Genomic DNA, 25044 nt, shown 5'->3' with positions numbered 1-25044 from the left:
CCAAAAACTGGTGATGAATAAAAAACACATCCAACGCAAAATCGGTGGAATGAAATCATTGAAATACCCTAATTTCTTCTACTTCAAACAGTTGCTCTTTCTTCGGCAGGAGCCAATCACGAGCCATAAGGGAACTCACAACGACATCGTCAACCCATCGGAAACAGCAGGAGGTCATTTCTCAATGTAACGGTGTGACTGACGGAGTCACCTTCCAAAGAATGCTAAAATCATCACACAGCAACTCAACACTCAAGCTGTAGCTAAGAAATATCCAAACAAGCACCAATATGACTTTAAAATGAAGAAAACCCAACTATTTTAACCACTTCCAAAAGCATTTCATTGGCCATGGCTGCTGGGGCTGCTATGAGTCATCAGCTGCCTCTGTCCACCAGAGGGAGCCAGAGGAGCTCCACCCCGATTGTATTTGTACTGATTTAGTCATTTACAGAACTTTAAACTGCTCATTTATTTTATTCTCTACATTTTTGTTTTTTATGTATTACTTTACCTTTCATTTATTTTAAATGTATTTTATTTTGTTTTCTATGTATTTATTTTAATTGATTGATTTATTTATCTTTATCTCATTTATTTTATTTTACTTTCTATGTGTTTACTTTGATTTGTTTTATTTCTCTTATTTATTTTTGTTTATGTTTAATCTTTCATTTATTTTATTGACCATACATTTATTCATTTATCTGATTATATTGCATGTTTTATGTGTATGTATTTATTTATTCATTCATCTTCAATCTCTTATTAATTTTCGGTTATTTTGCTGTGCTTTCTTGACGAAACAGCTGGTGAGGTCCGGCTTTAGCGCCCCGAAAACAAAAAATGCCGCCATTGCTGTCTTACTCCGGTTTAGATACACAATTCTTACATTGAAAACCCCACTCGTGGCTGCCATTTTCAAGAAGAAGCGACGGTACTGAGCAGCGCCCACGATTTCCGCTGGACACCAGCCAAGTTGCCATAAATGGAATTCCTGAAGTTTTGATGCTAGAAATTGTCAAGATGTCCTAGAAATGGTGTACAACATTGGAATCACATACTTCAGTGTGAAAAGCTGCAAGTGTAGGATGGGGCCCTTCACAGAAGAAGAAGAAGGCATTGATAACAAGCTGCTTTTTGGAACTAATGAGACCTCCGCAGCGCAGTGTGGCGTTAACGCCGGTCGTTAATAAAGACGCGGGTGATTTATCCTCTCGCGCTGAGATGAATGCGGCAATAAAAGTAGTAAATAAAACATGAAGCACGCGTATTCCGCTTAAAGCTACAGTCCACCACCACGGCAGCCACAGCGAGGACCCACCTTGAACTCCATGGGCGTGTACTTCTCGTTCTTTGGCGTGCTGTTACCCTTGTAGTTGAGGTGATTGGGCGTGGTCGGGTGGATGACGGCCGACTCCTGTGACGGCTTGTGGAAGCGCTGGCAGTACACGTAGACCAGGAAGGACAGGAGCCCCGCCCCCAGGAAGCAAGACACGCCCGTGGCGATCAGGTGGATGGAGGTGAATGCTGGGGGAGACATATGGACAACATTTATCTTTTTATGCAAGGCAAGGATTGCTATTACCTCCACCAAGGAGGGTCAATTCATGCATTTTGATTTTTAATACAAGTATTTCTTTATTTTTTGACGATACAGTGTTCCCTCGCCACAAAAGATGTGACAGCATGTACTTGTAGTATTCTCCAATGGTCACCAGGTGTCAGTAATGTTACTGTAACACAGACTTGCTCGCCGGAACAACAAGCTTTTATTGCGTGTTAGAATGATCTCACAACAGGCAAAATAATCCCTAATAAAAACACGGGCTACTGTTGCAGCATTAACCCACGCCAAGCTAAAAGTCAACGCCGAACCCCCAACATCACTTCCTGTCCGACATCAACTCCCTTAGGGAAGACACTGATAGCAACACACACAAACACGGTTCTTATTTATGTCTTCAGTGACTTATTTTCTCTTATTATGTCCGCTTTTTTGGGTAAAAAGAGTGTAACGGTGACTATAGGGGTACTATTTCATGTCTACAGGGCTCTAATAATGTTAAAAACTGTATTTAGACAGTCGTAAACAGGTTTTCTATGCTCTATTCCATTTATAAATAAAGAATCCTACCTTACGAAAATTCACTTATCACGGTCAGGTCTGGAACCAATTAGCTGCGATAAATGAGGGATCACGGTAAATATTTTGAGTTTATATTTTAACACTTTGTATTTTTTTGGACTTTTTATAAACTGTCGGTGCGTAATACATGAATCTTAATAAAAACATCAGATATAAACTGCATGTTTATCTACAGAGGTCTTAGATACCTCTTCCAAGCACAAAGCATAAGGCAGGTGTGTTTATGCGCTGGGCATTGTTTGTATGTTTTTACTAGTTACTGAGCAGGGTTACACAAAAACGCCTACAAATGTGGTGTGGACCCAGGAAGAACACATTCCGATAAAAGTGCAAAGTGAGTCAGTTTTAGTCTCTATTGTTGTCATTTGTGTTTTTTGTGAAAATATTGACAATAAAAAGTTTCTGCAATGTCCTGATGGGCTACGAGGAGAGAGAGTGGAATGAATACGCAAATATGCAGATGTAACATGTAGCATGTAGCATGTAACGTATACTGTATGTAGCATGCATGGGAACAGATGTGATGACAGCACTGCTAGCTAGCGAGCTAATCTACTTACCTCCGCAGTGCTGGTCCTTATCAAAGCCTGACGCAGGCAGGATGACTGCAGAGAGCACAGGAACAGGAACGATCAGACACACATGCACACACACATGCAGAAACAAAGATGGCAGCAATGAAGATGTCCCATGGAGAAAATAAAATTAAAAAAAACATGAGACTGACGGTAAGACGACAAAAACAGAACTTGTTTTGACGTACTATGTCGTGACGACTCACCGGGTATTTCGTTGCAGTCTCTGCGCTGAGTAGCGTTCCCCAGGCAGGGGGCGCCACCTTGGGTGCCGCACACTCGACTCCTCATCTGAACGCCCGAGTCGTCGCAGGCCGACCAGAGCGACCAGGCCATCCAGCCGCCTGCACGCAAACAGCACAGCATGACCACGTGACCAGGCATGGTGCGCACACCCAAGGAGACCACCACCAAGGAAGGCCCCGCCTCCTGACGCCCGTTTAGCCACAAGAGTGTTTGCCGTGTCAACAAGATGGAGTTAGCTTAGCGCACACTGGAGATGTTCGCCTCCTGAGCCTCAGTGTTGTTTCCCCGAGACGACGACCAAACAAACAGAAGCTCCCACCCAAGAGGAAAGACGAACCACCGGGGAACCACCCCCGCCACCCCCGCCTCAACCTGAAGAACATGCACCTGCTGCTGCACTCTTTTCAAAAGCAGCAGGAATAAAATGAAAGGAAGGTTGGTTCTGGACGCCTCAAAAACTGCGCAGACGTTTACCTGGACTGAGAGCCTGGACGTCCATCCGCTCTCTTCTGGCCCAACACGCATCTAGAACCACAAAACACCTCCACATGTTTCACAGGCTGCGCCTTCGTCCTCCATGGCATTCTGGCTCTATGACCAAGGGGACTAACAGTTTCTCCGCATGTCCCCTCTTAAAGCAAGCATACTGTATTAGGTGGTGTCTTTTATTGCTTTGTGTTCTGCTTCTCTGTCTGTCCCCTCTTAAGCCCAGCACTAGTAGGTGATGTCTCTTATCGCTTCCCCCCAGTTTCTCCGTCTGTCCCCTGTGAAACCAACCACTTGTAGTTGTCTTATTGCTTTTTTTCTGTCTGTCCGTCCCCCCTTAAAGTAAATGGTAGCAGGTGATGTCTTCTGTCTGTCCCCTCTTAGGCCAAGCACTATATAAGGTGATGTTGTCTGTCATTACTTTTTGTTGTTTGTTTCGCTGTCCCCTCTTAATTCAAGTGCTCATAGGTGGTATTTGTTTTTCCCCCTGTTTTTGTCTGTTCCCTCTTAAACAAAACATATTAGGTGATGTATCTTTTTGCTGTTTGTTTCCCTATCTGTCCCCTCTGAAGCAAAACGCTTTTTAAAAGCTTTTTTCTCTCTCTGGCCCTCTTAAATCAACCATATTAGGTGATGTATTTTATTGCTTGTTGTTGTGTTTCTCTGTCTGTCCCCTCTTAAGCCCAGCACTGGTAGGTGATGTGTTTTATTGCTTTTTCTATGTTTCTCTGTCTGTCCCCTCTGAGACAAAACACTAGCAGATGTCTTTTATTGCTTTTTCTCTGTCTGTCACCTCTTAAACCAAGCACTATTAACTGATGTCTTTTATTGCTTTTTGTTTTGTCTGTCCCCTCTGAAACCAAGCACTATTAGCTGATGTCGTTTATTGCTTTTTGTTTTGTCTGTCCCCTCTGAAACCAAGCACTATTAGCTGATGTCTTTTATTGCTTTTTGTTTTGATTGTCCCCTCTGAAACCGAGCGCCAACAGGCAATGTTGCTATTGCTGTCTTGTTACTGCTTTCTGTTCTCTGTTTTTCTCTGCTTGTCCCCTCTTTAATAAAGCTAAATCAAGCACTAGTTGGTGATGCTGTTGCTGTCTTCTGTTACGGCTTTTTGCTCTCTACTGTATGTTCTCTACGTCTGTCCCCTCTTATATTAAGCAAAACCAGCAACCAGGAGCGGATGGTTTTTGCCTTTTGTTATTGCTTTTGACTTTTTACTCTCTTTTGACTTCTTTTTCTCTCCCCAGGTTCTCCAAGCAGGTGTTACTTTGCTATTGTCTCCTGTCATTTTCCTTTTGTGTCTGCACGTAGCTGGGGAATTAGGAGCATACTTTTATAATCTGCAATATGGTAAAACACTGCAAAAGCTAAATCAAAATCAGAATTTTTATTTTCATTTTTAACCAAAGTTGGATTGACAATGGAGGCTCTTTAGTGGAGGAAATGATGACAGAATATTTCATTCATTACTGCTTCAGTCTTGAAGCTCCGCCCTCCACTTCTTCCTGCAACAATTCATTAAGTTTGAATCAATTAGCCGTCATCATCAAGTACCGCCATGATTGACAGGTCCGCGTGCAGGCAGACACATGACTTATGACGCTCGCATCGATTAATGATTGATCGATGCAGCGAGGCCGTCCATCAGTGAAGGACTTGACAGGAAGTCCACAGAGGAAAACAAGAAGCCGATTAGCATCTCAGACAGGAAGTCATTCACCTTTCCTTGTCTGCAATTAGCCAGGAGGCGGAGCGTGGACGCTGCGCGCCTCGTGATTGGCAGGCGGGATAATTCCAGTTGAAAAGCACTCAGGGAACGTGACACTTGGCGGGACACAATAGGACACTTTGGGCAGAAATCATCGGAACTTCTGTGTGATGCACTGAACACACGTAATGAGGACATTTATCATTTCCTAAAATTGGGATTTTTGTAGACCAGCCAAAATGTCTCTAAAAGGAAAAATATCCCCAAAGGAAAATGTCCTCACAAGAAAAACATCCTCCCAGGAAAAAATGTGTCCATAAAGAAAACATTGTCACGAGGGAAAATGTCCCCATCATATACGAATAACGTCCTCACAAGAAAAAAAATACCCATGGACAAGATGTCCTCATAAAAACAAATGTCCCCATTGGAAACATTTTCTCATAAGAAAAAAATGTCCTCACAAGAATGGATGTCCCCATAAGACAAAATGTCCTCACACTGACAAATACTTCTGTTGGGAAACAATAAGAAGTGAAAAATGTCCTCACCAGTAAAACAGTCATGAGAAACAGTGTCCGCACAAGACAAAATGTCCTCACAAGAGAACCATTTTCCCAGAAGTAAAATGTCCTATTGGTCATACTTGCTGCGTGTGTGTTGTTTTGTCGTTATTTGTGTTGCGTTGTCAGCAGGCTCACCATCACACGTGTGTGTGTTGCACAGGGCCTCCTCGGTGTGCAGCCCCAAGCAGATGTCCCCTCCGTTGGACGGCGGCGGGCTATTGCAGGAGCGTGTACGCTGGTAGTGGCCGCCGCCGCAACCCACCGAGCACTGGGACCAGGTTGACCAGCAGGACCACGCCCCTTTGACTGAAACCACAACATCACAGCTCAACCACACACACATTTTGCGCTGCTTTTTTAGGTCAGAGTGAGAGCTCCTGACCTGGAATGTCACTAAAAGTTTGGAACCGAACTCTCTGCCTCGTTCTATCTCTCTTTCTCACACGGGCGCGCGCACACTAATCTATATTGGCTCCATCCGTCTCTAATCTCGTCATCAATTACAATTTCGCAGCCAGTCTCTGTTTTGTCACCAGCCCCGTCCTTGGCCACTGAGTGTCTATATGGAGTGCACGTCCAGGCAGGCTGTGCACGTGAGGCTCAATTCTAAGACTCCCTGATTGGACCCCCCCACCCCACCCCACTGCACCGCCAACCCCGTAGGCGGGATGCACTCAAGGACACATAGCCTAGAGTTTCTTTGAGGTGGCTAAAAATATACTGCGGCCTGCTGCGTGTGCGTTGGCGTGTGTCAATAAGCCACACCCACCAGGGCAGCAGACTGGTGATTCAAGTGGTCGATGATAGATGGAGATGACGTCTTACTTCCTCATGTTCATTCAACAGTCTCGGGGATGTGGCTTGATTTTTTCATCGAGCCCCATGAATTCTGCCTAGCAACAAGTGATACATGCCCAAGATGGGGTGGGCACGGTTTTGGGAGGACTCACCGGGACACGCCTGGACGTTGCAGTCCTGGTATTCCACTGGGGATCCGCGGCAGGCCACGGGGGCGCTCTTCCCCTCCGGCCCGGAGCAGGATCGCCGCCGGGTGCGGTAACCTTTGGAGCAGCTCTGAGAGCAGCTGGACCACGTATCCCACGACGACCAGCCGTTGCCCGCCACTCTCACCACGGGGGTCCTCAAGAGCTCCTCCACCAGGCCTGTGGAGAACAACAATTTACAGTGGACCCGCTTATGTCCACAGCCCTCGGACTGCGGACTGACATCGACACAAGCATTGAGTTGGCCCGCCTCACGGACTTTATCAAACAAAGTGCTTACAGCCATCTGCATAATTAAGCGACTCCTCCGTATAAACTACTCCTCTGACATTTTCATTTAAAAACTACAAACTACGGTATACGGCACGCAATTCACGACCATTCTTAACAAGGTTGCCAGATTCAGACCAAAAGTCAAAATAATTTAACTGCACACGACTAAAAACAGCATCACTTTAACTATTACACCCTGTAGGGAGAAAATAACACCTTCAAGAGGCAAAAGACAGTCAAGTCAAAAGTCATCGTTTTAAAGCACGCTGGGAAATGCGGAATCTGCCCATTCCGCAGCTGCAAACTCTTCCGGGTTACACATCTCACGCATTGTGACGTTTTTGTGCCGATATAAAATACCGTAGCTTTTCCCCGGACATTGAGAGACTGACGAAGAGGTGGTCGATCAACAATCACTTTACTGAAATGAACAACCACGCCAAAACAACCAGAATCGTGAATCCGCAGAAAGTAGAAATTTCAAGCGGGAATGAACGGACATGAAAAAATGGACATTTCCCCCCACTCCATCCACACGAGTGAAGATTTAAAAAAAATGTATGTCCACATCAAGACACATTCACAACCTGTCACGCGCATTTTGTCCCAACCGGAAAACGCAACCACAGGGGTGAATTATAGTGTATGTTCCAACCCCGGCACCGCACGCAGGGGGAACCGAGACAAAAGCTGTGTAGGCTGCTTACTTATCTTATTTTTTGAGCCTGGATCATTGGGGCATGTCTTGTCGTGTGTGTGTGTGTGTGTGTGTGTGTGTGTGTGTGTGTGTGTGTGCGCACTGATGATCCATATGAGCATGCCTCATTCACCAATTATGTTGGTTAAAAGGACAAGAAGGTTTTAAGGTTTTTAGTACTTTCTATAAGCAGAAATATACAAGTGTTGAAAATTACAGGATAAATAATTGGAAAGATACAAAGTTGGGGGATGGGGTGCAGCGTAATGTCCAGTTCGGCCCACAACCTAAAGTAGGCTTTGACTTGTGGTCCCCTGTGCGGTTGAGTTTGACATCCCTGACATAAGCGGTTGTCCAGCACATGTCCACATAAACGTACCCGTTTCTCACAGACATGACCCCTTTGGCTCTCATGTACAGTATCTTGGGCACTTTTTAGTAATAAGAACAACACATGCGGCTTCCACTGCATATAGGATGCATATAATGCAAGACTGCAGGGGGTCCAAAGCAGGTCATCTATGATTGCTAAGTCTGTGATGACCTGCACTGACCTCTAACTGAGAACAAGCTGGAAAGAGTAAAGCGAATGGTTCTGGAATCATCTGCTGATGTATGATTAAAGGGCCCCAGGGCGGCGAGCCCGACTGTAAAATAAGACTTCTCTTTAAGGAAAGTGACAGCAGGAAAAATGTTGCTCCTATAAAATGTCCCCTCGCACGTTGTCAAAGTAAAGTAACCATCATGAATCCTTCAACAAGCACCCCCTTTTTTTTTAACATCACTTCAATGAGGGTTCAGTGCTGACAACCTCTGAAAGAAAAATGGAACGTGACATCAATTGTGGCCTCATTCCACACTATGGCTATGTGTCAACGTGCAAAAGGCTGTTTAAAAAAACAAATGAATTCTATTTCACATCGAAACATACTTGCAGGCTATCGAGCGCACGCCAAAGCAGCCGGTGGCACTAGAAGGCCTCACGGTAAGCCCATGTTAGCCAATCGGGCGTGAAGAAAGTCAGTTCAGGAAAAGGCGCGTGAATAAAAATATAACAGCTCATACAAAACATACTAAACAAGATTTAATGTTAAATGATCACATTTTGGATTCAAAATGTAGTCAGTTTGAAGGCTAATTGGAACTCCAGGATTTGCTCTCACCGTTTACCATTTGTATAAAAAGACAAATATTTTATTAAAAAAAAGAGAAAAAAAGACTTAAAATCTATGGTTAGGTCTGAAATTGTTGAAAAGATCTGATGCAGAGAATGTAAAAAAAGGGATCATTTTGGGACCTAAGGGTAAAAAGTGTAATGCAAGAGTTCTCTCTAGAAACGGTGGCGCAGCACAACTTATGACGATTTTAACGAGGGAAAAAAACTACCGTTGCCGTGATACGTGACACTGATATCGCATTTATTATAATTGTATTGCAGGGGTGTCCACAGTGTGGCCCGAGGGACAATTGCGGCCCGCCGCTGTTTCTTTATTGGCCTACAGCACATTCTAAAAATATAACTGAACAAGAAAACTGAAAAAAGCAAACAACAAAAAGCAAAAATGACTTGTTTTGCAGGGCCGCACGGTGGTCTAGTGGTTAGCACGTTGGCCAATACAGGTACAGTCTGGAGATCGGGAAGACCTGGGTTCGATTCTCCCCTGGGCATTTGGAGTTGGAGTTGGAGTTACTTGGAGTTGGCATGTTCTCCCCGTGTGTGTGTGGGTTTTCTCCGGGTACTCCGGCTTATGTCCAAAAACATGCAGATGAGGTTAATTGGCAACTCTAAATTGTCCATAGGTATGAATGGTTGTTTGTCTATATGTGCCCTGCGATTGGGTGTACCCCGCCTGTCACCCGAAGTCAGCTGGGATAGGCTCCAGCATGCCCCCGCGACCCTAATGAGGATGAAGCGGTATAGAAAATGGATGGATGGACTTGTTTTGCTCATTCAACTTGCATTAGGAGCTGCACGGTGGATGAGTGGTTAGTGGTTAGCATGTTGACCACACAGTCATGAGACCAAGAAGACCTGGCTTCGAATCTCTGCTTTGTGGAGTTTGCATGTTCTCCCCGTGCATTTTCTCCGGGTACTCCGGTTTCCTCCCAAAACATGCATGTCAGGTTAACTGCTGACTCTAAATTGGCCAGAGGTATGAATGTGAGCATGCATGGCTGGCCTGGCTGGCCAGGGTGTCGCCCAAACTCAGCTGGGATAGGCTCCTGCACCCCAATGCGGCATAGAAAATGGATGGATGGATACTTGCGTTAGTGACACTTGTGACCACGCCCCCAAATAGGCATACACACTCGGAGTGTCGCATATGAACATGAATTTGAGTCATGGATAACGGCACTGCGATCATGTTAAGTTGCTTCCCAGCAGATTAACAGATGAACTTTTAGCACTTTGTCAGAACACCGATTTATATCTACAAGCATTTATTGTGAAGAATTGAAGGCGTGTGTACACGTGGTCCTGTTGGCGGACTTGAATAAAGATTAGAGGGGGAAAAAATCAGTGCGCAAACAGTGCCACCTGCTGTTGTGGAGTGCAAATTTCATTTGTCAGAAAGAGTACTGGCATTTGTGTGTAGATTAGAGGGCATTTGTGTGTGGAACTGCAAGGTGGAAGATTAGTGCCAAAAGTCACATGAGAGTTTTTCATAGTTGTAGAATTGTTTTTGTGGACTTGAAGGATATTTTTCCATGATACTTTTTCAGTTTGTGCTTGAAAGGGGACCTATTTTACAAATTTTCGGGCCTTTGTATTGACTTCTGGACTCCTCTAGAGCAGCTGCACACAATAATAGGAACATTTCTTATTTGCAAAACAAAAAGCATTAGTGAATGATGAATGATGTGTTGTATTTGCAAACCACACAGAGTTTGTGAATGGTTGGGCAAAAGTAAAACAAATTTTGTGTGTTAGTGAGGTTTTGGAATGATTTTAACTCCATAACATACTGTAGTATCCATCCATCTTCTATGCCGCTTATCCTCACTCGGGTCGTGGGGATACTGGAGCCTGTCCCAACTGACTTCGACAACCATTCACACTCACATTCGTACCTATGGACAATTTAGAGTCGCCAATGAACCCATGCACGCAATGGAGATTCGTACCCAGTGTGTGGCCAACGTGCGGCCCCATAATATAGTATAGTATAGTAGAGTATCATTTAGCGAACATTGACACAGTTTTTAAAGAGAGGCGCATGATAAGCACGTGATCGCTGCGTCTCTCCGCCCAATGACTTACCGTCCGTCTCGCAAGCGGCCGTGCCGTCGTTGGGGCAGTAGCGTGTCTCCACCTTCCTGCGTCCCATCTGCAGCTCATGGGGATCGGCCAGACGAGCGCGGCACATGTAGCGTGTCCGCTGCTCCTGGCGGGCGCCGCCCTGGGTCACGTTGACCGGCATCCAGGGGGTCCAGGGCGTGTTCCTCTTCACCTCTGGACACGCTTCCAGGTTACAAGCTTTGTACTCCTGCAGGGCAGCAGGAAGAAGACACGCTCAACTGGATGCTTTTCCAAGTTTTCTTCCTTCATCATGTCTGAGCTCTTATTGTGAAATCTTTACCAGGGCACATCCTGGGCAGCTGTTGCCGTTCTCACAGGTGCGGACCCGTGAGTGGACCCCTCCACTGCACTCGCTACTGCATTTGGTCCACGAGCCCCACGGGGACCAGAGGACCGGCTGGGGACACGAGAGCCCTTCGTTACAAAACCTGCAAGGACGCCAGGAGTTAAAAGTGCTGAGCAAGAACAATGCGTTGATGGATCGAGCTGCTGACAACTGGTCCTCCTCACCTCTCGTCTCGGCCTAGCCCCACGCAGACGCGTCCCCCATGACGCGGTGAGGGATTGTTGCAAGACCGCTGGCGCAGCTCAAAGCCTGTGCCGCAAGTTGTGCTGCACTGTCCCCATGACGACCAGGGTGTCCAGCCTCCGTTTCTATGGCAACACACACAAACACTCAGCATTTTGCGCCTAATGATGGTAACCATTCGTCAGCGTTGGACCTTTCCCCACCTGGAGCAGTTGGCAACTTCGATGGTGGCGCCCTCGCAATTCCTGCCCCCACAGCGAGGGGCGGGGCTGTCACATGACCTGGAGCGGCACAAGCAGGCACTGACGCCGTCCACCCCGTCGTCATTGTTGCACGTCTGCCACGGCGTCCAGTCCCCGAAGGCGCCATGAGTGGTCTGGTTCTGCATCTGGGAAAACAAAGACCTGTTCGTTAGCGTTGTCCAGGTCTGTTTCCTGAATTCATGATGGAAATTTCGGCTCTTTTTAGAGAACTGGTTCTTTTGACTCGGCTCGCTAAAAAGAGACAGCTCTTTCGGCTCACAAGTGGCTCCTCAAAACAGATGTTTTTGCTGTCCTAAATTCATTTATTACCAAATGGTGTGTATTGTGTAAAATGAATTACTAATGTAAAAAATACATGAAATGAAATGTTCATTATTTGAATTGGTTTATTTAAACCCTCAGTGAACAGCTACAAAAATGTAATATAATATTAGAAAACACAAAAACAAAGACCCGCCTCAATAGATAAAATAGGTCAAATCTCTGCAAATTTCTCACAAACGAATCGGCACAGCGTGTTTAACCCCGCCCCTCCCCTTGCTCAGACCAATGACCAATGACATTCACCTTTAACAGAAAAAAAGAGGAGGAAAAAACTAATCGGCTCCCTATTGGCTCCCAACGGTGCGAAGCGGCTCCTGTCGTTCATTTCAAAGAGCCGGCTCTTAGAGCCACTTCGTTCGACACATCACTATCCTGAATGCCTGTCTTACCGGGCACGCTGTGATGTTCTGCTTCCACTGGCTCATGTTACTGCTGTCCTCCAGCGTCGTGCAGCGCCGCTGCCTCGTGTCCCAGCCGCAGTACGGGTCTCTGGCCTCCAGACACAGCCTGCACGGGGCGAGGGATATGATCAAAAGGGAAAGGAGTCATTAAGATGCACTTAAAACTTGTTTAAATAAAAACATTACACATGAATAAAAAATATTGTTAGGAATTAAATACAATAAATTAAATACATCACTAAATATTCTAGCATATATTCACACATGATGCAAACATGCCGGCGAGTTCATTAAACAACAGTTTCACCTCTCCAGCACCGGGCATCCTACATCACCCAAACAGAGATTAAATATTCATAAGCCGGCCGAGGCTTAATGGCTGCTAATTGAATGTAAATCTGCTAACGAGGAGGAGGAGCCAAAGGACAAATGTAGCAGCTGAACAAGTTCACTTCCTGTCTGCCTTCCTAACACCTCTTTCTGCATCCTCGCCTTCTTCTTCCCTCCATTAAAAAGGTGTCATCAGGTCTCTTCCTTCCTGGCAGGAGGCCTCACGGGTGCTTCGCAAAGTCCAGCAGGGTTCTGGCGTGAACGCTGAGGTGTCACCGGGTCAGCGCTTCCGTCTCCGAGCAGGAGAGGATGTAAAAAGCTTCCTCGGTGACATTGACTCAAATGACATTTCCGTCAGCAGCACGCTGTCATCGTAATGAGGACAGCCGGGCCTGTCTAATGGTCCATTTCTGAGGTCTCACTTTTTTTTGGCTCAAGGTCGTCTCATTTGCAGATCGCTTGCGTGGACCGATGAATAGAAGGAGCATGTAAGCTTGTAACCAAAATATTCCTGTTGCAAAAGCCCAAAATGCAACCAGTGAATCTAAGAATGCATGCAAGAATCCAGAATGCAAACAAAAATGGGACTGCAATCAGTATTTTCCTCGTGTTTTCTTGGTCCTTGTAGCACACAGCCCTTCCATGTTCCCCATACATTCACTCTCAGTGGACAGGGCCTCTACAGCAGGTAGGGGAGGGGGGAGAGAGGCAAGACAATTACTAAAACTTGAAATTATGATTTTTTTTAAAAACATTTATGAACTAGGACGACAATTTTTTTTTCTTATTTTGAAATCTTGGGTAACACTTTACAATAAGATACACAAAATTACAGTAGTTAATGAGGAACAAACCTACCTAAGCCTAACCCTGACCACTACTCATTAGTTCTAACTACTTAAAACTTATGTGCCTTAGTCATTAGTTCCGCATTAGTTCATCATTAGTTCTTCTTTAGTTCCTCAGTAACTACTCTACTCATTAGTTTGTCATTAGTTCTTCATTAATTCCTAAGTAACTAGTCTAAATTTATGTGGCTTAGTCATTAGTTCCTCATTAGTTCCTCAGTAACTAGTCTAAATTTATGTGGCTTAGTCATTAGTTCCTCATTAGTTCTTCATTAGTTCCTCAGTAACTACTCGAATTAGTTTGTCATTAGTTCTTCATTAGTTCCTCAGTAACTAGTCTAAATTTATGTGGCTTAGTCATTAGGTCCTCATTAGTTCCTCATCAGTTCTTAATTAGTTCCTCAGTAACTACTTTACTCAATAGTTTGTCATTAGTTCCTCAGTAACTACTCTACTCATTAGTTTGTCATTAGTTCTTCATTAGTTCCTCAGTAACTAGTCTAAATTTATGTGGCTTAGTCATTAGTTCCTCATTAGTTCTTCATTAGTTCCTCAGTAACTACTCTAATTAGTTTGTCATTAGTTCTTCATTAGTTCCTCAGTAACTTGTCTAAATTTATGTGGTTTAGTCATTAGTTCCTCATTAGTTCCTCAGTAACTACTGTACTCATTAGTTTGTCATTAGTTCTTCATTAGTTCCTTAGTTACTACTCTACTCAGTTTGTCATTAGTTCTTTATTAGTTCTTTATTAGTTCCTCAGTAACTAGTCTAAATTTACGTGGTTTAGTCATTAGTTCCTCATTAGTTCTTCATTAGTTCCTCAGTAACTGCTGTATTTTTGTGTATTGTAAAGTGTGACCAAATTTTCTACTGCCCCCAAAATATGTTGTGCTCAGGGTGTTTGTGCACCTTAACCCACCCCCTTGCCCCCCCACTCTAAGCCACTCATGTTCACTACATTACATTTACAGTCATCCCTCGCCACATCACTGTTCAAATTTCGTGCCTTCACTCTATCACGGTTTTCAAAAATATATTAATAAATAAATCACACTGTTTTGTGGTTGAATACGGCATATTATTAGTAAACAAAAACTGCATATTGAAGCAAATGTTATGTATTTTTTACCAAAATTAAGCATTTCCAAGCATAAAAATATCTAAATAAATTAAAATACAAAATACACGGAATTAAGAAGCTGCATTGAAATTGGGAATGTAGTATTCTACACTGGTCACTAGGTGTCAGTAATGGTTTGGTGAGACAAGCACCAGACGTGATTGCTAGAAGAAGAGGCGTTGCAGGTTGCAGGTTTAATGTAATAATAATCATCATCATAATAATAACAACACGGGCCACTGGCCGTAATCCAACTAAAACTCAACTCTGAGCCACCAACGTCACTTCCTGTCCACACGTCCGGGACACATTTATTGCAACACACACGAGCACAAGGCTTATCTATGCTTTTTTTTTCTCCGATTATATGCACTACAGCTTATTGTGCAATATGAATGTAGCGGTGACGGGTGGGTGTTATTTGATGTCTAGAGTGCATGTTAAAAGCCGAGCTTACTAGATTGTAAACAGGTTTTCTATGCTTTCCATAATAAAAAAAAACCTACTTAGTAGAAATTCACTTATCACGGTCGAGTCTGGAATCCATTAACTGCAATAAACTAGGGATTATCGCACTACTTTATCACTTCTTTTTCCACTTGTAAGCTGAAGAATGTTGAAATGTGACTTACAACATCGCCTGTACACGTAAGAAAGCGTTTATGACGGAAGCAGAAGATCCATATTCACGTGACTTTCCATGGGGAAGATTGAAAAGCCCGAACAAAAGGTCAGACAGCGACCAGAATCAAGAACTTCCATTGGGAATAGACACTGATCAGACCTGACTAGCCGACTGCAGAGTGGCTTCTGACGTATGAATGACATTGTGTCTTTACAAAGATAATAACGCCGTGTGCACGTGTGCTGGATGTCAGCGTGCACGCGAGCATCGACGTGTGTGCGACGTATGTTTAATTCAGCAGCAGGAAGGCCCTCTGGCTCGCTTTCAAACCGTCATCAGTCAAAACATGGCTTGTTAAATTTTAAACAGGGCGAGCAGCAGAGAGCCCCCCCCCCCAATGCCTATAAACCAATATGTCTGACCCCCTGTGTGGACATAAATCCTCCGCATTGTCTCTGGCTGTAATTGCCGATTTCAATCGTTTGCAAACGCTGTAAAAAGTGTTGTCTCTTTTTATTACTGCGCATAAAAACAACGTGCCCGTGTATAATCGCCGCAATGATGGGCACGGCTGATAAATGAGGGCTAACAATCCCACATTGTTTGCCGGAGAGCTGACACTCGGGGAGTATCTGGATGATCAGACGCCCTCCGCAGGACTGCTGACACCCCCAGGAGGGGGACACTGACAGGCTGGCGCTCCTCAGGCTCACCCCAGAGGCCAGGCTCCCTCCCTCGGGCTGCAGCCTCAGCCTGTTTCAGCAGCTTTGCATGATGCAACGCTGCTCGCACCCACGGTGGATACATCCAATTACAGCCAGTCAAGTCCAGAACCCTGATCCACTAACATGTCACTCAGTAGAGCGCACACCTCCAATCAGTGCCCGACTGTACATCTTCACAGATACACCCTCTGCCTGCATTTTGTCATTCCGATTTGTTATTCACAGAGAAATGGAGAAAAAATGTGAGAAAATGCAAATGCCATGCAAGTATTTTAGGGGCTCTGAATGCTGCTCAGTCTTGTTCGGTTAAAAGAAAACCAGTGAACGCCATCACCCGAACAAACAAGCTTGCAAATAAACTCTGGTGAAGTTTGGTGAAATTACAGCTGTTGTATTTGTCATCGTCACCACTAGGGGAGCTGCAGAGTAATGACCAACTGACAGAAGAAGCGACATTGGTCTCTCCAATGTAGAGGTCACGGAGAGGCCAAGCGACCCTTATACAAACACACGGTACAACATAGCACAGCAGTTTTTCCAGGCCCAGAGTCCGCAGTTCATTTGCATCTTAAAAAGAAGGGACATTCCTGGGTCCAAATTCTGGACGGGGAGGACTGCTGGTTTGAAAGAAGTGTGAAAAACCCATTTGTGTCAAACTAGAAAGACCCTGTGTAAACAGAGGGGGAAGTCTGCATCATCACCGACCGTCTCCTTATACAAGTAGCAGGGGTGTCCAACTTTTTCCAGTGAGCGCCACATGGTGAAAAATGCCACTTTGATGTTTTGTAAAGCAACACGTGTAGATATGCTAAGAAGTTTGATATATTTCAAGAAAGCTTTGTGACGTACTGTACAGTATACAACGCATAGACTTAGCATCAACTTCGCTTTTTACCATGAAACCATTTCCAAATATTTCAACTTTTTTCTTACATAATCCTCATAAATGTAATTTTTCTAATATTGCGACTTTATTCCCACTGTATAAAAATTCAAAAAATAATACATTAAATGAAATGAAAACTTTCTTTTGCTTTGTTTCTCAGAATATTACACATTTTTATATTATATTTTTATATTATATAATATTTATATATTATTTATCATGTAATATTTTTTGCTTTGATATCTCAACTCTATGCGACTAAAATGACATCATTTGTCTCTCAATTGTTTAGACTTTTGTTTTTTCCATTTCTGCAGTTGTTTTTAAATAGTTCAACTTTCTTCTTACATAATCTTCATACATTTTGTTTTTGTAATATTATGACTTTATTACCATAATGTTAATTGAATTAAAATTAAAAATAATAAATTAAATTACAACTTTCTTTTGTTTTGTTTCTCTTATTTCTATTTGACTAAAATGACACTATTTTTCCTCTTAATAGTTTTGACTTCATTCTTTTCAAATGTTTTGTCTGCTGTTGTTTTCTTTCATTTTCCAATTTTCTCACTTTATTCCCATATGATTTTGACTTTGTCATAACATTGTAACTTTTCCCACACCCTAATTTCCCCAAAAATACAACGTTATTTGTTGTTTTGTTTGTTTCCCATAATATTAATATTATTTTCCTAGTTATATAACAACTTTTTCCCCCTAAATATTTAGATTTTGTGCTTGCAAAATTGCTCCAGATTTTCCCATTTTTGCTCTTGTTTTGCTTGTTTTGTTTTATTGGTAAATTCTATCTTCAGAATGTGCCGCAGGCCGATTAAAAAGCAGCCACGGGCCGCAAATGTTGCAGCAACTCGAGTGAAAATGCGACAGTGTTCAAATTACGTCAAATTTACAACGTTCTTAGCCAGTAAAGTATTAGCTCACGTCCATCCTGAATGCTAACACCGAGCAAGGTCATTTCCGATTTGGATTCACGTCCGAGTTGCAGCAGTTGGCGTCGAAGCTGCGTTGTCGTTATTGTCAGCTGGCGTTAGCTTGCTGTGTGTTGTGTTGTTTTGCGGTTGCAGCAGCGAGAGCATCCCGCAAATTCAATTAAGTCAAAGTGCTTTTAATGCTTCGTCTTTTCTTTTATTGATCCACGCTGGCGCTAGATCGTTTAGCTCATCCATCTTTTAATTCATTTATTTTTTTTCTCCCGCAGCAGGTGATATGTAGCCTTTTAGAGATTGCTTGAGACAAATGCTGCAGTGTGTGTTTGTCCTCTATTTGTGGTGATTATGCGCGACCTGGCCACTTGGCACCTAACGCTAATAGCAGCATGCTGTCTTCCAGCCAGCCAGCTTCACTAACTCACCCTGAGAGGTTAAGATTTACTTTGGCTGCAGCGATGCGCTCCGAGCTTAGATGCTATGTTTATGCTTCATCTGCCGTAAGGTTGTGTGTATTTGTGCTTTAGCTGCAGACTAATTGATTAATCGATTGTGTGGAATGGATTGCTGATTAATCGTGTCTTGAAGCGATTTGAATGCACTACTTGGTTGCAACCAGCAGAGGCGCTGTTGAGTCTAAATATTAGAAAAGCAGCATTGTAACATTCTTGTGTTCAATACATATCAATAATACATATAAATTACTACAAAAAATATGTCAACGATAAAAACCAATCAATTAACTTCAGTCCCAGCTATTTTTCAAAATTCAACCCTTCAGTAGCGGCCGTTTTGACAGATTTTTCAAGGCACAAAGAATATTGTGTTCTATGGTTATATAAATGTAGAACCTACCAAAAGAAACATTTGACTCTCGTCTTTCATCACAAAAAAAAGTTTGTTTCTACCTTTTTCCATTCTTTAGTAATCAGCAGTAGAACATAGTTAAGTTTCAGGAAAATATCAGTTCCCAACTAAAAAAGGGAGAAAACCAGCTTTTTGAGAAAAGATACATTTCAAGCATAACTTTCACTTTGACACAAATATGTTGCTATCTACCCAACGATACCAACATAAACACCACAAAAGGGGTTGTTTTACATCAAAATAACCATCAACCATCAACTGTTTACAATTTCCACATTTGCATGTGCATGCCTAAGAATTTCCCTACAATGCGTAACCTTCTGCAGCCCTCCACGCTCTCTCACTTCCTCCTAGCTGTTAATATATGCACATGATCCATGCCGAGCTCTTATCACATGTGCTTCTGCCAACCTGTGGTTGTTTTTATGGCTTAAAACAGCTTGAAACGTGACCTCTTTTATTGTGTGAATTTTGCCTCTCAAGCACAAAAAACGTAAAAGACGTACAGTATAAATATGTCTTGGGGAGAGAGCGAAACCTATAAATACATCTTTCACAATGAATCAATGAATAAAAGAAAATCAAATTCCCATCTCCAGCTTATAACCATACCAGATGTCCTCTTTTCAAAAGACATGTCCACTTTTTAGAACTGAGATATTAAAATTGTCTGTGGAATCCGCAAAGGTTGACTTGAGGCAAGCGGGCGCTTCTTGTTGGTTGAAGACTTTTGATCCAAAAGTTCTACATTTTAAGTGTGGAGTTTCCCTATTTATGTCTCTGGTGGGTGTGTCCACTGGGGGCGCTCACAGTACGGTTGTTGTTGTTGTTGTTGTTGCTGGCAATGGACGGTAAATAACCGCAACCTGGCGGCAAAAGCGTTCGTTAGCGGCCACTCTAGCCATGGAATGAGACACTGTCCAAAGTGCGGGCCGTTGTTTCCTTGTTTCCGTGGCACATTCTAAAATTAGAGAAGCACTCATAGACCCCCCCCCCCGTAGAACCTGTCTGTGTTTTTCAAGTGCTCTGACAATTTTTTGTGTGGCATTATACGCACAAATGTCAAAAATGGTCCTATCTCGCAATGTTAAAGAATCCTTTAAAAATTCCTGGATCCAGACGGCGGTCCGCACCATCCGCAAAATGTCATCAGTTCTTCCGTATTCCAAATCCGACAATTCCTGAAAATTTAATCCAAACCCATTCCAAACCTTTTAAGTTTTTTTTTTAACACAAACAAACAGATAACGCCAGCAAAAACATAACCGCCTCGTCAAACCGTGCTATTTATCATACCGTCAGATTCCCAAACCGGCTCCTGCCTAAGTGGAAGAGTGGCAGCAACAAGCAGAGGGATCAGGAACAAGTTTGCCACCTAAACGGATCGCAAACACAAAGGAAAGCAAGCACAAAGCATTTTGCTCCTTTAACATGGTGGCGCTAAAACATACGAGCTAATCATCGCTGAACTTGGTGTAGCGCATCATAAAGAGGAGCTGGGGTCACATGACGGTCAGAGGTTACAACAGACGTGTTGGTCAAGCAAGAGAACACAACGTTTAATTAGACGCCAGTAAGCTATCCGCCCGTGACCTTCAACAGGAAGCCGTTTTCTCCCGTCTTTGCGCTTCTTCTTTGACTAAGCAGGTGATGATTGTGTGAGATTAGCGCTATAATTATCAGATAGCATCTTTTGTCATGTCTTCCCCTGCAATGATGTTCTCCTCAGTCGTCAGCTAAAGCTAATATTAGCAACAGCTAGCGGGGGTCCGACTGCCGTGTGAAAAGCTGTCAGAGTGAGTGGAAGTCGCACGTCTTCACCGAGTCCCTCTGGAGGCCATCATCACGTTGGTCTCACCTCCGACATCTCGTTAGATCAACGACCTGACACGTGGGTGCTGAGAAACTTACAGCACCATTTTGTCCCCACAGCGAGGCGAAAAAGGGGAGGACGCCATGAGAGGGCAGTAAAATATAACTCAGAGTCTGTACTCACGTCTCGGTATTGTAGGTGGAGCACCTCTCCAGAGGGATCTTCAGGACTCGGTCGCTGAGGCCAACAAAGAGCGAGCGGTCGCTGTGCAAGATCTGCAGGCTGAGGATGGGCTGTTGCAAGGCCGGTGGGAGGAGCTCCATCTCCTCCAGGTAACAGCCTTGGAGACTCTTGTTGGGCGTGGCCAAGGCCTTCAGGATGCTGCCATACTCTGCGCCAGAAGAACAAGACCTAAAGGTTCACACTCTGGCTGAAGCAAAGATTTGAAACATGTTAAGTGCAGCAGCACTCATGTACGCTCCCAGCACCATGCTTGACTGCAGGCAAGACACAGTTATCTTGCTATTTCAAGCTATTTAGACAACAATTGCTGCGTGTGGACTCATTTTCAGTGGCGAGTAAAGCTATACTACTACACAAGCTGTACACTGACTACCCTTACGTACATCTAAGTTTACTTTGCAAAGTGTTGTGCACCTGGCAAGATACACTATCTGAAAAACTGCCGTGTGGCCCAGTTTCCCAAGGCAGGGGATGATGCTCTGCTCCACAAAGTCACAGCACATGTTGGAATTCATTTTTCCCCTCAATGATGCAAAGGCTCCTCAGCGCTGGCAGCACTCGTGTACGCTTCTACCACTACTTGACGGTAGACAGGACATAAATAGCTTGCTACTCACTTGTGTTGCCACCTGTGTTGCCAGCTATTTAAACAATAATGGCTGTGTGTTGACAGTAAATCTACAGTACACTGCTATACAAGCTGTACACTGACTCCTCTAAAGTATATCCAAGTTTACTTTGCATAGTATTGTCCCTTGACAAGATGCTTGCTGAAATGTGAGGGCTGCACTCACTTGTGGGAGATACTGTGAAGTCTTACCACAGTAAACACATCAGCTAACAGTTGAACTGTGTGTGTGCACGTGTGTGCATGCATTAAAATTTCCCTACAATGCGTAACCTTCTGCACACTACGCTCCTCCACGCTCTCTCACTTCCTCCTTGCTGCCATGTGTGTTTTTTCCATTGAAATTCACAAGCCGAGCGCTTATAAAATGTGACCGTTTTTATGGCTTAAAACTGCTCCAAAGCTGACATCTATTAGTGTGCAGTTGCATCATCACCTCTTTTTGCCTTGTGCAAAAAAACGTAAAAGACATATGAATAAGTTGTTGTGATCGGGTGTTCGGGTCTTTGGTATTGAATGAGTTGATGGATGTTAGTCTTCCCAGAGAATGTGTACTGACCCGTGCTGATGTACATGACGTGGTAAAGCGTGTCCATGCCCTGCACGATATCCACTACCAGGTGAGAGAAGCGCACGTCGTCCTGCATGACCAGGGGGTCCACCGACTCGGGCTGGACCACTTCGTTCATCAGGTAGAGGCGCTGGGCGTCCTGCAGGCTGCGCTCCGTCAGACCCTCGTTTGGACCCTCGTCCTTGATGGTGCCACACTGACCAGGGCAGACAACAGAAGCAGTTGGCCTGACTGGCGAGCGGAGCCAACGCGAAGTCACGTGACACTGACCTGGAAGTTGCTGATGGGGTTGGGGGTGGGCAGCCAGGTGGAGCGGGGGTTCTCCTGTGAGCGGAAGGGTCCGTTGAAGGTTCGTGTGATAGCGCTTAGGTTGAAGGCGCACACGGCCGACGCCGCAATGCTGTTGCTTTACGATGACACGTGACAACAGGACGGGACGGGAGGATAAGATAAGACATATTATTATTCCAGAAAGAAGACGTGGGTAAAGTGTTCAGCTGTGTAATGATGCCATCTTCTTAATGGACCTGAGGACTTCTACAAGCCACACTTGGATGTCTTGTTTTGGCTGCAGGCTGAGCTTTTCTATCAGCGCTGCACTCAATGGAACACAATTAAAGTCACTCTCTTCCTCTCAGTCACACACACGCACACACACACGCACACGCACACACACACACACACGAATAGAGAGCAGGTGACACATAAAAAAATAAATTGCAACTAAACTGGCCGCATGAATAAAGTTATTACATTGACGCTCCTCGGCTGCAGCAGCCAGCAAGCTAATTAGATCCTGTGCTGCATTTTTATTGCAGTTGGCTGCTGGGCCCGCCCCCACTTGTCCGTCCGTCACCACACCCGCCGCGACTCGCAGGACGCTGCTGACGAGCTGTCAGGAAGAGGATGCTGCATGATAACATCAGCGACGCAAAGACGGATACAATATTGTCTCAACCAATTTGGGTCAGGTTGTTTGCAAAGATTCTAATGCTGGCAGTAGAGTTTATCTCGAACTGCACAAGGGAAAACAATAACATTCACATGCTTTGAAAATATCTCAATGATTTATCAAACTAATACATGAAAAACTGCGTTTAAATATTTATGGCATATTTAATTTATTCATTCCAAATAGTTTGAATATTTATTAAATATTGGATTTATTACATGTATGTAAATATTATGATTAGATATTTATTACATATTTAACTGATTCATGCTAAAAAAAATTGTCAATATTTTTACCATATTTAATTGATTAACAATAATATACATCTTTAAAATAAAAAATATCTATATATTTTGTTTGAATATTTATGAAATATTTAGCTAATGTAAAAACAAATATATATTTTAAATAATTTATATTTAAAATATATATATATATATAATTTAAATATGTTTCTTTTAAAATAATATACACACACACACACACACACACATTGGTTTAAATGCATTAAATCCGTTTAAACGAGCACAAACAATCTCGATTTCATTTTCATGGATGCACGTCTTATTCCATGTGTCGGCCATCTTTGCTCATCAGCCAAAAAGCTCGTTCTTGTTTGCTCCTCCTCTTCCACTTGGAGATGAGAGCTGTTGGAGTGGAGGGCGCAGCCAACGCACGTCACAAATAGATAAGGAGGCTCATCATTAGTGAGTAACGGCAGCTCAGACAGTTAATTAAAAGGCCGCCTTGCTCTCTGATGAAGAAGCAGGTCTGTGAGGATAGCGCCATACAGTTTGTTCTACCAGGAAGCGCCACAGGTAGTCATTATTTTAATTATCAATAAATCAGCCTAACGAGGGGCCTTACAAGATAAAACTGTTATGAGGAGAAAGCAGTCATCTGTGGTCTGGAGTCTCTTTATTAAAAGTGGCTAGATTAGATCATTGCAGCGATGCCATCAGCATGCAGTTTGGCTCCAAAAGGACACGTTTAAAAGTCTGCGGGGGGGAACGAGGATCGGGTGGGGGGGAAGACAGATCATGCAGTGTAAAATGACCAATATTTGGACTATTCGTCACCAAACACCTGCGAACATGGAAATCGCTGTGAGCGAGTTCACTTTAGGACGGACAGATGGAGGCGACTTCTCGAATTGTACAGGAAGACCTCTCAGTGCTTTCATATCACTTTGTAATACTGATGCTGCCGAATCCGAGTAGCACTGATGGAGTACAGGAGCTTGTGTTGTTAATCATTAGATCCTACAAACAAAAACACTAAGCTGTTTTATGGGTATTGTTGTTTTTCATATATAGCAGACGGCCCTACAACGTAAATAATGCGTTCCCGAGAACCTTTATGTTATAGGGATTTTATGTTATACGAAGCGTAAAATACATGTAAATAGCCTAATCTGTTCCAAGATCTTCCCAAACTCACACCTTTGGGCCTTCAAAATATTCAAAGTCCACCAAATATGGTGGGAAAATATAAGAAAATGTTAGCATAAACATAGTAGAGTAACATTCCAATATAAAATAAGGTAAATAAGGTATAATGGTTGATGGGGAACGGCCGTATAGTCTAGCAACATCACTTAACTTCATACCACTGTCATGCTTCTGGATCATTTCCTGCTTTGTTTCCATCGACAACTTTTCGTATTGTATTGTATTTGTATTTGTACTTTATTTATCCCACAGCAGGGAAATTGACTTGTTACAGCAGCAAGCAAGATACGCAAGTAAAGAATACATAGTGACTACAACATGGTTCAGGTGGTGCAGGTGTTGTAGAGCCTGACAGCGGTCGGTATGAAGGACCTGCGGAACCTCTCCTTCTTACACCGTGGGTGTAACAGTCTGCTGCTGAAGGAGCTGCTAAGGGAACCCACAGTGTCATGTAGCGGGTGAGAGGTGTTGTCCATGATGGATGTCAGCTTAGCCAACATCCTTCTCTCCCC

At 43.7% G+C, this 25044-nt stretch overlaps 1 protein-coding gene across 4 annotated transcripts in view; it reads right to left on the bottom strand.

Annotated features, from left to right (window-relative positions):
• The window catches only part of sema5ba (sema domain, seven thrombospondin repeats (type 1 and type 1-like), transmembrane domain (TM) and short cytoplasmic domain, (semaphorin) 5Ba), a 149801-nt gene that overhangs the window by 12831 nt on the left and 111926 nt on the right, over positions 1 to 25044 (bottom strand). For 3 of the 4 annotated variants that reach the window (XM_054786373.1, XM_054786375.1, XM_054786376.1), the window contains 13 exons: positions 22400 to 22535; positions 22118 to 22325; positions 20871 to 21078; positions 12514 to 12631; positions 11741 to 11925; positions 11519 to 11662; positions 11289 to 11436; positions 10970 to 11195; positions 6684 to 6896; positions 5869 to 6039; positions 2931 to 3068; positions 2710 to 2754; positions 1325 to 1530 (listed from right to left, as the gene is read on the bottom strand). In XM_054786373.1, coding sequence (XP_054642348.1) covers positions 1325 to 1530; positions 2710 to 2754; positions 2931 to 3068; positions 5869 to 6039; positions 6684 to 6896; positions 10970 to 11195; positions 11289 to 11436; positions 11519 to 11662; positions 11741 to 11925; positions 12514 to 12631; positions 20871 to 21078; positions 22118 to 22325; positions 22400 to 22535 — 2146 coding nt within the window. The remainder of the gene's footprint in view (positions 1 to 1324; positions 1531 to 2709; positions 2755 to 2930; positions 3069 to 5868; positions 6040 to 6683; positions 6897 to 10969; positions 11196 to 11288; positions 11437 to 11518; positions 11663 to 11740; positions 11926 to 12513; positions 12632 to 20870; positions 21079 to 22117; positions 22326 to 22399; positions 22536 to 25044) is intronic. The other variant, XM_054786374.1, reaches the window with a different exon arrangement.

Source organism: Dunckerocampus dactyliophorus, chromosome 9 (assembly GCF_027744805.1).
Source record: "Dunckerocampus dactyliophorus isolate RoL2022-P2 chromosome 9, RoL_Ddac_1.1, whole genome shotgun sequence".
In the NCBI taxonomy this organism is placed as follows: Eukaryota; Metazoa; Chordata; class Actinopteri; order Syngnathiformes; family Syngnathidae; genus Dunckerocampus; species Dunckerocampus dactyliophorus.
The sequence above is the reverse complement of the archived record's forward strand: the minus strand, read 5'-3'. Positions and strand labels throughout refer to the sequence as shown.